Here is a 15,758-nt window from a genome sequence, read left to right on the forward strand (position 1 = left end):
TGGTGATGGTAGGAACCGCCCACCAAGCTTCAATTCAGCTCTTCAGAAACCTATGGGTGACATCACAGAGGCTCCACCCATCTTTTATATACAGTCTACGGTTGGCCTCTATGGTTTTCATGTCAAAACAACTGTTGTTAAGTAGCGGTTTCTCTCATTCACCTGTCAAAAATCAGCGGATCTGAGCTGATTAACGGGTTGCTATGGTGACACCTATAACAGAATGATAAGACAGTAATTGAACTTGTTCATCTATTAGTGACCACTGTATTAATTATATGAATATGTCATCCCCCTCCTCCCTTTTCACCGCATGCAGGTGAATTGACACAGGTGTAATTATTTGTAAAGTTCTATGTTGCACACTCTACAGACAGAAATCCACAGCTTTATGGTTAATTAAATACACAATAGCTAAGTATTGTGAATATGATACTTTATTATATAAAGTATTTTCCCCATGTTAGTAGAGATTCATGTCAGGACAGCTTTATGTCGCCTAATTAGCAAAACCTCATATCCAACAATGCTGCACAACAAAGAATGTATTCATTGCTAACATGCCATTCATTGCCCCCCCGGAGCTGTGGTGTGCGGTAAATTTTCCACCTCCAAACCAGCTCCAGAAGCTGAGAGGAAAAGCAGCAGCTAGCTTCAAGATAAAGTCCCTTCCCTTCTTCCAGCAGCAGCTAGCAGCAGCTAGCTTTAGGATAAACTCCCTTCCCTTCAACCAGTGGCAGCTAGCAGCAGCTAGCTTCAGGTTAAACTCCCTTCCCTTCAACCAGTGGCAGCTAGCAGCAGCTAGCTTTAGGATAAACTCCCTTCCCTTCAACCAGTGGCAGCTAGCAGCAGCTAGCTTTAGGATGAACTCCCTTCCCTTCAACCAGTGGCAGCTAGCAGCAGCTAGCTTCAGGTTAAACTCCCTTCCCTTCTTCCAGCAGCAGCTAGCTTCAGGTTAAACTCCCTTCCCTTCACCCAGCAGCAGCTAGCTTCAGGATAAACTTCCTTCCCTTCTTCCAGCAGCAGCTAGCTGCGGAGAGCTTCAGGATAAACTTCCTTCCCTTCTTCCAGCAGCAGCTAGCTTCAGGTTAAACTCCCTTCCCTTCTTCCAGCAGCAGCTAGCAGCAGCTAGCTTCAAGATAAACTCCCTGCATCTAGAACGCAGTAGGAGTTCTGCTGTATATCACCAGAATTTAGTCATCACTTTGAGGTTAATGAGGTTTAATAATAAAATGATCTGCATGGTGTTCACCTGACCGAACATCAGCAGGAAGCACCAATGGCTTGACTGTCCTGCAGGCCGATGGTGAGGCTGCAAGTTCCCTGCATTTTACCCTCATTTACCCTGCAGTAAATGTAGGTAAATGTGAGGTAATATGCAGGGTAAATGTAACAGCTGGTGAATGTTGGACTCTAGGGCCAGGGACAAGTGGATTGGCAAGAATATATTTAATAATGGTGAATGTGTCGAAGCTCTGGGCATGGGGAAATGCCAGGAAAACTGCCAAACAGAAAGGACTGGATGCCAATGTCATTTGGTCTAGATGTAAAACAGAGTCATTTAAAGGAATCATCACCTGAAAATTGCACTTTTTTGAGTTAAAACACGCGTATTAGTGTTGGGCGGAAGTGTTAACATCCCCAGAAGCATTTCTGTAAAAGATGGCAAGGTTTTTCCATTTGGGCGCTTTTCGGCAGCAAAACTGTCCACAACGCTGAAGTCTCGCAAAGGCTTTTTTTTTTTTTTTTTTTCTCCCAGGGATGTCGACATCCCGGGGAGCTATTTGCATTAACCTGCCTCTTTTCCACCCGAAATACACCTGCTGGATCTGTCTCAGTTGCTATTAGCAACAAGCTGTGTGAAGATGTGCGAGCAGCGATCCCATGTTCACTGCTCGGTTGTCTGTTAGCAAAACTAACATCGGAAGGTTTTTTTTATCTCCCTTCATCAGCGGACCAAATCACCAGGGACAGATGGATTACAATATTTTTTGCTGATAATGCACCTGCATCTCTGCCAGCTGCAGCCTGTTTGTGCCAAACATTTTGCTAACATTTGGGAAAATACCAAGGGAAGATGCCATCAACCCGGTTGGAAAGAGGGTCAATTGCAACTTTAAGAGGCTCAGCATCAATGCAGTCAGTAAGTGTCACTACGTCTATAAAGTTCTGCTTTGTCGTGACTGACCAGTGACTTAAACTGATGACGATAAGGCTAATGCTAATGGCTATGCTAACGGGACGAGCCTGAAGGTTTAACATCCTGCGGTGTACAAATGAGCCCCAGGTTTTATTTTCTTATATCTATCCTATGCTCTGCCACGTAAATGTTTGTAAATGACTTCTCTATTATTTTTCACGCCTGCTACCACACAGTAAGTACGATATTTATGATGGATGTAGCTTTGCTCTCTCCACCATGACATGCAGCTGTAATAATCATAATGATAATTTAACCATTATGTAGTCTGATGTTGGCACCAATTGGATATCGGCAGGGAGGATATTTTATTTCCTTCATCGTATTTATTCACCGAACCAGAATGCAAACGTTTTATTTCTGACATCTTCACGTCTTGTTTGTAAAACGGGAGCTGTGCAGGATTAATATCTGCAGCTGCAGCCTCTGTGGATGTGGAGGTCTGACTCCTGGTATGATGGATCTGAAAGATATGTTTTATTTTATCTACATGCAGTGAAGACACAGAGGTTTGGGAAAATCGTGTCTGTGTATAACTGTGTGAAATAAAATGAGTATGTTTTTTATATTCTATGTTAATATTTCAGTGTGTGAAAACCTGTTTTATTCAATCAGCTTTTTAAAAATAAAAGTATGCAAAGTACTTTGTGTTGCCTTTGGCATGAAAGTGCTTTATAAAGTTTGATTTGATCTATTTGTATTACAATATTTGATTACTCTTAAAGTGCGGCTATTCGCACCTACAATCTATTTATGTGATATAAATTATATTTATATGATGATCTGATATTTTTATAACTTGTATTTGCAGATTTTAGTCCAGCACATCTCACACCATGCACAGCACCAGCGGTCTACTGATGTCTAAAAGTTGATGCTGGAGCAGACTGACCCAACAATGCAGGCAACAGCTGGAACACAGCTGTCATCAAGGACTTTCCACCCTCTCTTCACAAATACAGTTTGTTTAATTTTACATACAGAAAATGGTAATAAATCAAACACATATACATTCTTAATGGACGCTAAGAGGCACTTTTATTGCATTTTCTGACGTCAGTATCTGGTTCTGTGCAGAAAAGGAACCCAGACGACAGCAGTGAAGATGAGATCTTAGCTCAGTCTGGAGGAAGATGATGAGGAAGACAGTGCTGTGGAGGCTTGCTCATCCGGCTCCAGAACCACGAGAGTCCACATAAAACCCAGAAAACTCAGCTACTGTGTTAACAGAATCAATTACTAAGAGTCAAAATGATCATTTTTATTTTATTACATTGAAAATGAGCATTGGTTTTATTTCTGTCCACTAATAAAGATATTGTGTTTGAAAGAGCTGTATTTTTTTACTTCAGCTTTACATTTTACATTCAGAGGTCAGATGCATAAATGTGTATATGGTAAAGTTGTGTATTTACTTTAATTCAATTGCTATTGTCCTAAGTGACTGCAGCAAAGTTACTATTTGTTATATGTAATATGAAATGGCAAGAACATATATAAATCACCTTTTTAGTTATTTGCTATTTGATTAGCTTTATTTCTAAATTTTTGGGCATTAAAGAGAAACTTGCCTCTCATTCCCTCTGACAGGTAAATGTACATAATCCTGCTCATAAATGTTTCCTGCATTTTGTAATGAAAAAGCATTGAAGCAGACTGGTTCCACGCCAGGATGTTGGGTCAGACACAGAGGAGTTTGGACCTGCTTTATCCTGCTGAGCACCTAAGGAAATGTAAAGAGAAAATTTATTTTCTAAGCACAGTAATAATATCTTGCTGTCTATTTCTGTTGGCATGTGCAGCTTAACAAACAATTAGACCAACATAATAGATGGTAAGTGATGCTGGAATATATAAAACACGAGTCTACATTAGTCAGCAGGAAGCCTGATCAATGATAAAAGATATCTAACTTCATGTTATTTATCTGTAGAGTAAAACACCAGCCCACATCAGTGGCTGCATCAACCAGAGATCTGTCATGTTGACATAACGACATTTTTCACATTCCTGGCTAAAACGGGAAATCTAAATAAGATAATTAATTTAGAAAAACACTTGATGGTAAATAAAACCTCAATAAAAAGCGCAGCTTTGTTAAACTCCATGTGGTTAAAATGTGTGTGTGCTTATCTGGGTGCAGACCGGCCAGCGGCTGGACACTGAACGTACCGACCAGTTCAGTCAACATCCGTTTCATTTTTTTACTACTGTAACCTCGGAGTTTTTAAAAAGTTCATTTATTGTTGAAAGAACGGTCCAACAAGGAATAAAATGGAGACGTATTAACACGAACGACATGCCTCATTGTCAACATGCTATCTGAACAGGCAAGGCGAGCAGACATTAAAAGTGACGACTTTACCATTCAGAGACAGTTTGGTGTAAACGTGCTCCGTCCACCATCTCGGTATCTTCTCTCTCAGGATCAGAATCCGGTTCAAACATAAATGCTGAATTCAGAAAGCTGCTGCTGTCAGATTAGCTGCCATCACTAGCCGCTAATGTTTTTAGCATGGAGACCACTGACCTCGCCCCTCTTCCGACTCCAGACTTCCAGCGATCAATCAGTGAGCACCTCATTAACATTATTTTAATCAATATCTAGGTTGATAGAAATCTCGCATGAATTCTTGCAAGAAAAGTTGTATTATGTATAGTGTCAGAAAAAGCACTTTTAATTTTTTTTTGTTTAATAAGTTTTTAAACAGTTATTTAAAAACCGTTAGAGGACAGTGGGCACATGAAAAGACCAGGTTATGACACCTTTAATATGCTCAAGAAAAGTTGTACTAATATTGAGATTCACTCACGTGTTAGTTGGAGAAGCATCCAGAATGGGAAAAAAATTCAGGTCCTGAGCAGGTCTGAGAAATCCCAAAGGGGCCAGAGGCAGAGAACAGGGTCAGGTTCAGATCCAGAACAGGTCAGACCAATCAAGGAGCAATCCGGACTACCGTTTTCACCCGAGACGCATGAAATAGATTAATGCAAACAGGCCTAGGCAAGCGGAGGCAGACAGCCACAGGATAAACAATTTTAGAAACCAGAAAAAAAGGAGCAATGAAACGGGGCACAAGCTTGCGGCTTTCAACATGGAAGGGTACATCTGTAGGCACCTGGGCTGAACTGTTCTGCCTTTTCTGCTGAGCCTGGTCACAGCTGCTGCCAATTGGTGATCAGGACCAGTGACGCTATAAAAGGCAGTCCTGCTTACCTGGAAGAGGAGCTGATGTGAGAGCAAGCAGGGTGGAAGTAACAAAGTGTGGTAAAGTATAAAGTAGGTTTATTGGTCATTGTAATGCTTGAAGATTTCTTTGGGTCTTTGTTAAGACCATTGAACAAGAGCCACTCATCCTGGTTGCTCATAGGGAGGTTCTCTCTCTTTGTAAACCTGTTTTAGAGCTTTTCACATTTTAACTGTTTTTATCTGTTTCCTTTTAGTGGTCTCCTGTTGTACAGAGTTGCCTCTAACTGCCTGGTGATCAGGTATAATTTTCGACTGGATTGGATTTGAATGGTTTTATTGCATGTGGTTTTAGTGTTTTTTTTATTAGTTGTTTGTGTTTTTGTTTTGTTGTGTTTTTTTTTTTTGTTTTTTGTTTTTTTATACCAGTCTAGAAGTAATGCTCAAAATCACTTCAGGTAGTAGCTGGGAACTACATTTTGTAATGCAAAACCTTTTAAACCTGTCTTGCTTGACCTGCTGAAGTGCTCTGACCAGGGGTGTCCTTATAGGGGAAGCTTACGGGGGACACAGCCCCTCTTCCCCCTTTCTACGTGTTACACATCCACCATGGAGGCTTGGTTCTGTATTACTCTTTTTGTCATTAATGTTACATGTCTGACCTTGGACGAGCTGGCTTGAACTCTATTCATCCCCGAGGGGAAATTCAAAGTATCTTTGATTTGATGGACAACTATACCCTCTGCCCAACTCTAAAAGCAGGGGCAGGCCTATGGCATTTATCAGCTGGGACGTTGTATACCCTGACAGACACCAACAGGACAGAGCGGGCCCATTTCCAGGCTAGATGACGTTCAAAGACCAGGATGTTGGATCGCGGGAACAGAAAAGCCAGTGACCCACCTCTAATTCTTGGTTGATTCTTTGACTGACCATTGAACTGAGGATGGAAACCAGACGACAAGCTTACAGTGACCCCAAGCAGGCAACAGAATTCATCCCAGAACTTAGCCATGAATTGTGGTCCACAACCTGAAACAATATCTTGTGGAATACCATGAATACGGAACACATCAAACACGAGCAGTTTAGCAGTCTCCCTAAGGGAGGGCCGACGGGAGCTTGAGTAGGGGAACAAAATGAGCCATCTTAGATAAGCGATCCACAATGGTAAGTATGGTTGTGTAACCATTGGACAGGGGAAGGCCAGTGACAAAATCCAAGGCGATATGAGACCAGGGACGACGTGGAACAGGAAGCAGTCTTAATAATCCTGCTGAGGGTCTTCTTGAAGATTTCCGCACATACAGGACAGGCACTCACAAACTCCTTGATGTCAGACATCAGAGTGGGCCACCAGAAACGTTGCTTAACAACAAAACTAGTATGAGCAACACCAGGGTGACAAGAGAATAGAGAAGAGTGGCACCAGTCGATAACACTGCTCCGCAGATGGTCTGGCACAGTTTCTCAAGAGGACAGGAAGAATGAGCTGGAGCATGTGATTGCAGTACTTCTCTCTCAATATCCATGCGAGTAACACAGTCGTACAGAGCGTGGCAGAATGTAATCTGGAGTGTCAGAGTCAGGGGGTTCACACTGTCTGGATAGAGCATCTGCTTTAACATTTTTGGAACCAGGAAGATAAGAAAGGTGGAAATGAAACAGGTAAAAAAATAATGCCCATTGTGCCTGTCTCAGATCAAGGTGTTTTGAGGTACTCCAGGTTAGTACTAGAAATGGTTGTTCAGTACCCTCCAACCAGTGATACCACTCGTCAAGCACCAGTTGTACTGCTAGCAGTTCCTTGTCCCCTATTCTGTAGTTGTGTTGAGCAAGGGAAAAGCGGCGAGAAAAAAGGCACAGGGATGGACCCAATCTTTTTCAGCCCATTGGGAAAGTACAGCCCATACACCCTGGTCTGAGGCATCTACCTCTAGGATAAACTGGCGCCCGGGATCAGGTAGGTTGAGAATGGGAGTAGATGAGAATTGGTCCCTATGATGTTGAAAAGCGACTTCAGCTTCGGTTGTCCAGGCAAACTTAACTTTACTGGAAGTGAGGTAATGTAAGGGACTGGCAACAGTGCTGCAGTTCTGAATGAATTGTCAGTAAAAATTATTGAATCCAAGGAAACGTTGTAGTGCTTTGCGATTCTCTGGGACCAGCCAGTTCCTGATTGCATCCACTTTGGTGAAATCCATTTTGAGCTGACCAGCAGATACGATGAGGCCCAAAAATGAAACTGTGCGGGAATGAAGCTGACACTTTTCTACTTTTACAAGCAAGTGGTTCTGGAGCAAGCACTGAAGTACCCTCCGAACATGTTCTACATGTTCGGAGGGTACTTGTTGGGGAAAAAAAAAAAAAGATATCAAGATTGATGAAAACAAATTTATTCAACATATCCCCAAGTATGTTATTGATCAAATTCTGAAAAACGGCAGGATCGTTGGAAAGACCATATGGCATGACCAGATACTCATAATGACCAATGGGTGTATTGAATGCAGTCTTCCACCCATCCCCTTCCTAATACGGATCAGATGATAGGCATTGCACAGATCGAGCTTGGTGAAAATAGTTACCCCTTGGAGGAGTTCAAATGCTAAAGTCATAAGTGGAAGTGGGCATTGATTCCTAGTAGTGATCTGGTTAAGGCCACTAAAATCTATACATGGGCGTAGACCCCCCCCCCCCCCCCCCCCCCCAGTTGTTGTTCCCAGGAGCAGATTGATTGAACAGTCTTATGAAAAGAAATGAAAAATACTTTATTAATCCCCAAAGGGAAATCCAATATTGTAGTATATAATAATTAACTAAAGGAGGTCTTGTTCCGGAGGCTGATGACTGCTGGCAGGAATGATCTTCTGTATCTTTCAGTCTTGCATCGGACCTGAAGAAGCCTCTCACTGAACACACTTTGTTGTTTCATCACTGTTTTGTGGAGAGGGTGTGAAGAATCCTCCATCATCTTCATCAGCTTGTGCAGCATTCTTCTTTGGACAATCAGCTCCAGCGGCTCCAGAGTTACTCCAAGCACAGAAGCAGCTTTCTGGATCAGTTTGTTGATTCTCTTCAAGTCTCTGGTTCTGATGCTACTTGATACTTACAAGATACTTGTATTCCTCCACCACCTCCACCTCCTCTCCCAGGATGGAAACAGTGCTTTGTTTATTCTTCTTCCTCCTGAAGTCAACAATCATCTCTTTTGTTTTGCTGCTATTTAATATGAGATGATTGTCACCGCACCATTTAACAAACTAACTGACCAGTTCTCTGTACTCTGCTTCTTGTCCATCCCTGATACACCCCACAACTGCAGAGTCATCAGAGTATTTCTGCAGATGACAGGACTCAGAGTTGTACTGGAAGTCTGAGGTGTACAGAGTGAAGAGGAATGGCCAGAGTACAGTTCCTTGTGGTACACCAGTGCTGCTGACCTCCATCTCAGACACACAACCTTTCAGTCTCACAAACTGGGGTCTGTTTGTGAGGTAGTCATAGATCCCGGTGGTTGTGGAGGTATCCACCTGGAATTTATGGAGCTTCTCACATAACAAAGCAGGCTGAATGGTATTAAAAGCGCTTGAGAATTGAAAGAACATGACCCTCAGAGTGCTGCCTGAATGGTCCAGATGAGAGTGTGCTCTCTGGAGCAGGTATATGATGGCATCTTCAACCCCAAGTCCATTACGATATGCAAACTGGAATGGGTCCTGAAAGGTGTTTGCTTGTTGAGGTGAGCCAGTAAGAGTCTCTCCAGGACTTTCATGATGTGAGATGTCAGGGCAACTGGTCTGTAGTCACTTGGTTCAGCTGGTTGTGTTTTTTTAGGCACTGGAACAAGGCAGGAGGTTTTCCACAGCACTGGGACTCCATTTTGTCTCAGACTGGTGTTGAAAAGGTGCTGGAGAATCGGACATAGTTGTTTTGAGCAGGTCTTGAGAACTCTGGGACTGACACCATCTGGACCTGCAGCCTTGTTCTGGTTCAGTTTCTCAAGTTGCTTCTTAACCTGATTGCAGGAGACAAACAAGGTGGAGGTCTCAGGATGTCCTGATGTGGAGGGAGATGAAGCTGTGTTCTGGTCCATGACTGAGCTGCAGGGTGACAGATTGGAGGCGTGACAGGAAAGCAGTGGGCTTATGGAGGGTGTGTGGTCTGTTGGGCTGGAGGTAGGGGGTGAACTGAACCTGGTGAAGAATATGTTCAGCTCATTAGCTCTGTCCAGACCTCCATCAGGCTGGTCCCCCTTTAACTTGAAGCCGGTGATCTTCTTCATTCCAGACCACACATCCCTCAGGTTATTCTGCTGGAGCTGACTTTCTAACTTCTTCCTGTAGTCCTCCTTGCACTTCTTAGTTTGTGTTTTAAGTTGTTTTTGTGTTGCCCTCAATAACTCCCTGTCTCCATCCCTGAAGGCTTTCTTTTTGATGTTCAGCAGCTTTTTCAGGTCACTGGTGATCCAGGGTTTGTTATTGGGGAAGCACCTCACTGTTCTTGTTGGGACGATGCTGTCCACACAGAAGTTTATGTAATCTGTCACACACTCAGTCATGGCGTTGATGTCGTCTCCATGAGGTTCACAGAGGACGTTCCAGTCTGTAGCCTCAAAGCCTCCTCTAAGAGCATCTTCAGCTTCAGCAGACCAGATTTTGATAGTCTTTGTGATGACTGGTTGCTGCTGAACGATGGGCTTGTAGGTGGAGGTGAGAAGAACCAGATTATGGTCAGATCTTCCTAAAGGAGGCGGGGCAGAACAACTGGATCCATTATTCATATTTGCATTAAAATAAGTCCCACATCTTATTTTCTCTGGTGGAGCAGCTGACAAACTGCTGGAATGTTGGTAGAGTTGCAGAGAGGGAGACGTTGTTGAAGTCTCCGGAGATCGCCATGAATGAGTTTGGATGCTGTGTTTGTAGCCGAGCAACGACGGAGCTGATGACGTCACAGGCTGTGTCTGGTGCGGTACCAGGTATTATATAAACCGCTACCAGAATAACACAGGTAAACTCTCTGGGTAAATAATATGGACGGAAGCTCACAGCTAACAGTTCCATGTCCCTTGTGCATATCTTCTCCTTGACAGTAACATGTCCAGGATGACACCAACGCTGGTTAACCAGCACTGCAATTCCACCACCCTTTAGCTTTCCGCTGTGTTGTCTACTGCGGTCTGCACGGACCGTTTTAAAGCCCGGTACAGAAACATTACAGTCAGGGATGTGTTCATGCAGCCATGTCTCTGTGAAGCACATAATACTGCACTCTCTGTATTCTTTCTGAGACCTTGTTAGCATCTCGAGCCCATCCGTTTTGTTAGCTAGCAATCTCACATTACCCATGACGACGGTCGGGAGAAAGGGCTTAAATCTCCATCGCTGTCTTCGCTCTCTGACTCCGCTCTGCATCCTCTTCTCTTTCTTTTCAACTCTATCGGGATTTGATGTGTTTTTTCGCTGATAATCCTGATTTGGGAGAGGTTAATCAGTTGATCCCGATTGTAAACAAGTCTTTCTTTGCCATGGGGACTCATCATAACAAGCCTTGAAAGAGCCAAAAATATTCAGAAAAATCTTCTTTGCAGCACACCCTCCGAACCGGCATGAAATTCTCAGAAAAAAAGTACCTAATTTGAGGTAATATCTATGTGAGAAGAGTTTGTACTTTTAAAAAATCTCGATAGCAAATCAGAGCTACTACAGTTTCCTGCCATCAGATGGCGCAATCTAGAATGGAATGATTATTATTATTATTATTGATAATAATAATTAATAAAAATAAATAAATAAATTAATAATAATAATAATAATAATAATAATATAATAATTAAATGTTGGTAAACGTAATAATAACAATAGTTATTATTATTATTATTAGCATTATTGATGATGATGATGATGATGATGATGATAATAACTATTATTATTATTGATTATCCTGCCTTTACCTACATTTAACCTGCCTTCACCCACATTTACCAACATTTAAATACATTTACCTACATTTATCCTGCATTTACCCTAAAGTGAAACCTTCAAGATAATTCCGTTTCCGTTTCCTGTGATGATGTCATCGGCAGCGCTGCGTCCATGTTGCAGCTGATGTGAGGACTACCTGGATGCTGCAGGACTCGGACTACCTGGATGCTGCAGGACTCGGACTACCTGGATGCTGCAGGACTCGGACTACCTAGATGCTGCAGGACTCGGACTCAACAACAGCTGATCCGCTCTCATGTTGCCGGTCTGAGATCCACTGCAGAGCCCACGGAGGAACGTCAGGACAGGTACACCATCAACATCTGCATCTCAGAACTGCTCCGTGGAGCAGAGAGCTCGCGCGCCAGATGGCACGGTTCTGTGGGCTCACAGCAAGCGGGCCGCGGGTTCGATCCTCAGCGGCCCGCTGCGGGGTGCACGGTGGCGTTTCTGTGTCCCGCGTGCATGCGCGGTCGTCTCCGGGTTCTGCGGCTTCCTCTCACCCGCAAGACACGCACGTTGTGTTGGTTAACCGCATGTTTGTGGCTTTGGGTCACAGTGTTTTACTCTTTAATGGATACTTCTTAACCCATTAAGGAGACGACACATCTGATGTCCAGAAACGGCTTTGTTTAATCAGCTGGAACGTGAATATATCTCATGAACAAAAATAATTCAAAGTAATGCTTAGAAAATAACTATAAATAAATATATAAGGCAAATTAAATCGCAATTGATTAGTAAAAACCTTGCAAATTCAAATATGATTTATTATTCCTCAATAGAATAGAATAAAAATATTAAATGTATGAAGATTAATAAACACAATATATAATTATATGAAATATGAAAAGTCATTTTAGTCGTTTTTCTAAAGGAAACACCTGATGTCCTGATAGTTTCCTCGAGACCCTGAATTAGACCTGTGTATGTTCCATATTCCTGCCTTACTTAATGCTGGGTCAGCTGCATCTTTAGGGTGGTGGTGGTGGGATGCTGGGAGTGGTGGGCAGTGGTCGATCAGGGCCTTGCTCTCCTTTGCCCCCCCAGGGTATGTTGGTGGGTGTGATGGGGTGTGTGTGTGTTGATGAGGTGTGCGTGTATTTAATGTGGCTATATTATGTACATTTCAGTCTAATTTATTTCAATATGCAGTTCCAGAAGGGCCAGAAATAATCAAATATTTTTTACAAACCCCTTCATTCATTTTGTATTGATCCTCTCTGATCAGCCTCTGCTAGAAACAGAGTAAGCTCCGCCCTCTGCCTGCAGGCTGCGTCTGATTGGTCAGATCAGCCTCTGCCAGAAACAGAGAAAGCTCCGCCCTCTGCCTGCAGGCTGCCTCTGATTGGTCAGATCAGCCTCTGCCAGAAACAGAAAGCTCCGCCTCCTGCCTGCAGGCTGCCTCTGATTGGTCAGCTGCTAGCGGTAGTTGTAGCGCTGACACATCAGCTGTTTTCTGTCATGTTTTTGCCACCCTGATCTCCTGGCGCTCATCATTGGTAACTCGATCCACCTGCTGGCTTCCTAATTGCCTCTGCTACCTCATTCAGTTCACCTGGTTTCCTTTTCTCTCACTGCCTACTTAAGCTCCCTGCAATCCCTCCTTTTCTGCCAGATAATAATCAGACCTATGTCTAGTTTTGTTCCAGCGTTCTACGGATTGATCCTCAGTTGCCGACCTTCTGCTTTATGCCCCTGGATTACCCTCCTTGCCTTGCCCTCGACGGACACCGCAACTTTTCGGATCTTCTGGTTACCGACCCTGCCTGTCTTTGGATCTCTGAGCCTTGTCGTTGCCTGGACGAGTATTTTGCCATCCTGTTTACCTCCCAGCTGTTGCCTGGTTTCTTCTGCAGACCATTCCCCTGGACTGATCTTCTGTTCATACTCCTCCACCAATAAACTGGTCATTTGTCCAGAACTCCCTGTGTGTGGCTGTATTAAGGATCCTCGGGGTAACTCATTACAATTTTCCTCATAGAGACACGTACAGATCTGTTAAACAAACTAGAGTAGCTACTCAGTAATATCAGCACCAAACAAATAGTCATACATGTTCCGGCCCGAATCGGACCCTTTTTCCCATTTCTAGCTATTTCTCCCATTTCTAAGCTAATCTCTTGTGTTGGAGTGGTGAAACACTGGCTGCGTCTGAATGTCCGCTCTATTTCTTAACTCCTCATTTAATATATCGTGCTACACTATATAGCAGACTATTTAGTGAAATCACTCTGGTCGCAATTCGGACACGAAGCTATTTTATTCTTGCCGCAGATCACGTGACTACCAACTGTCACCACGGCAAACACCACGGCGTTTCAAACCCAATCTAAACTACTGTAACAATATATTATGCTCCTATGTTGTATTTCATTCTTTGTTACATATTTATCCAACAAACAAGGATAAAAAATGAAATATCTCTAAATTTTCATTTTACCTGCTTTGACATTTATTCCTTGGGCTCGTGCCTGAGGTGAGAAGATGCATAAACCAGGTCCAAAACCCACCAGTATGCAGGACTGGAAACCAACTGCATGGACATTTCTGATACAAAACATCAACAATACATAGACAGCTGACTATGGAGCAACTCAGGAGAACTGAGTTCAGTGTTTTCCTTTCCTGTATAATACCAGTTAAACCAGTGAAACCAGTCACTTTTGTCAACATTTTTCAGTAAGAAACAATGGAAAGAAAACAACGCGGACGCCCCCACCCCTCCTCCCCCCATCCCGACGCACAAAGCAAGGCATGTGAGCGTTTCCATCAATATGTCCATGGTAGAACTTTTGAAGTGGAAACGGAGCATAACCCCTTGGTATCCATCATGTCCAAACCTCTGAATGACTGTCCTGTACGCCTACAGCGCATGTTAATCAGGCTGCAAAAATATGACATGTACATGACGTAGACACAAGGAAAATACATGTTCACTGCTGACACATCGTCTAGAGCAGTGAATAAGGAGGAACACGAGGACAGTGAGAAAGGAGCTGAAATACAGGCATATGTGGACATGATTGCGCCATCTCTGCCAGTAGCTGCTGACAGAACGGAACAGATACAGAGAGACAAATGCAAATGAAACATTGAGAGAACTCAAGCACACAGCACAAAATGGTTGGCCTGAAAACAAGGACTGCCCTGTGAAAATACAGGATTACTGGAATTGCCGAGCAGAACTCACAGTGGTGGACGGCATCGTGATGAAGGGGAGTAAGCTTCTTATTCCATCCTCACTGAGTAAACAAATGCTCCAACAGATACACGAAGGATACCTCGGAGAAGTCAAGTGTAAACGCAGAGCAAGAGAAGTAATGTACTGGCCAAGAATCAATCAAGATATCAGCCAGACAACGGTGTCATGTGAACTTCGCTACACCCACAGACCAAAGCAACAAGCGGATGACTCATCCAGTGCCCCTCAGACCGTACTACAAGATGGGAACTGACCTGTTTGACTGTAATGGAAAGAGTTACATAGTGGTCACTGACTACTTTTCAAACTATCCTGAAGTTGGAACACTGCAGTCAACAACGAGCAAAGCAGTCATCAGCTACCTGAAAACTGTCTTCGCATGACATGGCGTCCTGTGCGAATTGTTTTCAGACAATGGGCCCCAGTTTTCTAGCAGTGAGTTTGCTGCTTTCGCCAAAGAATGGGGGCTTCAACACGTTACATCGAACCCAACCTATCCAAAGCCAAACAGCTTGGCAGAAAGCTCAGTGAAAACTTAAAAATTATGATGAAAAAAGCTTTAGACAGAGACGACTTTCAGAAAAGCCAACTGATCTACCGGAGTACACCTCTAGAGAATGGACTATCACCAGCTCAAACGCTGAGGGGAAGGCGCATTCGCTCCAGCCTACCAGTCAGTGAGAACCTGCTGACGTCCACAAGTGCCCAGAAAAAACAAAGAAGGAACAAAAGGAGAAACAAAAACGACTCCATGATCGTACAGCAAAACACCTGCCTCTGCTGAAGCCTGGAGATGATCAGGGACATGGAAACAAAAGGGACAGGTGGAGGAGGAAGTTGCTCCGCGCTCCTACAAGATTCAGATGGAGAATGGATCGTCGTTGAGGAGGAATCGCACAGATCTTCAACTACAGCCGGCTGAAAGGGACACTGCAGCTCAGGAGATGGTGCAGCAGGAAACTACAGTCATCTAAGAATGTTCCTGACCACTCTGACTGTGGTGTAGCAGCAGCATCTCCATCACCGGCTGGTTTGATGCTTACAGAGTTTACACTTTATTAATCAGAAAGCATAAAAATGGTTTGAAGTAAAACTGTTTAGAAGTCATGTTATAATGCTTATAGGAAAATGCAAAGTTGAAATTTAAAAGAAAAAACACCTTGGCATGTTTTTGTTTCG

The 15,758-nt window shown here is 43.4% G+C and overlaps 1 protein-coding gene across 1 annotated transcript in view; it reads left to right on the top strand.

Moving 5' to 3' along the window:
- Positions 1-15,758, top strand: part of LOC306758592 (potassium voltage-gated channel subfamily B member 2-like) — a gene marked incomplete at both ends in the record, with an annotated part of 47,267 nt that overhangs the window by 31,155 nt on the left and 354 nt on the right. Inside the window, one exon of the mRNA XM_079243919.1 lies at positions 11,658-11,897. Within this exon, the coding sequence (XP_079100045.1) occupies positions 11,658-11,897 (240 nt within the window). The remainder of the gene's footprint in view (positions 1-11,657; positions 11,898-15,758) is intronic.

Source organism: Telmatherina bonti, assembly GCF_933228915.1.
Source record: "Telmatherina bonti genome assembly, chromosome: 7".
In the NCBI taxonomy this organism is placed as follows: Eukaryota; Metazoa; Chordata; class Actinopteri; order Atheriniformes; family Telmatherinidae; genus Telmatherina; species Telmatherina bonti.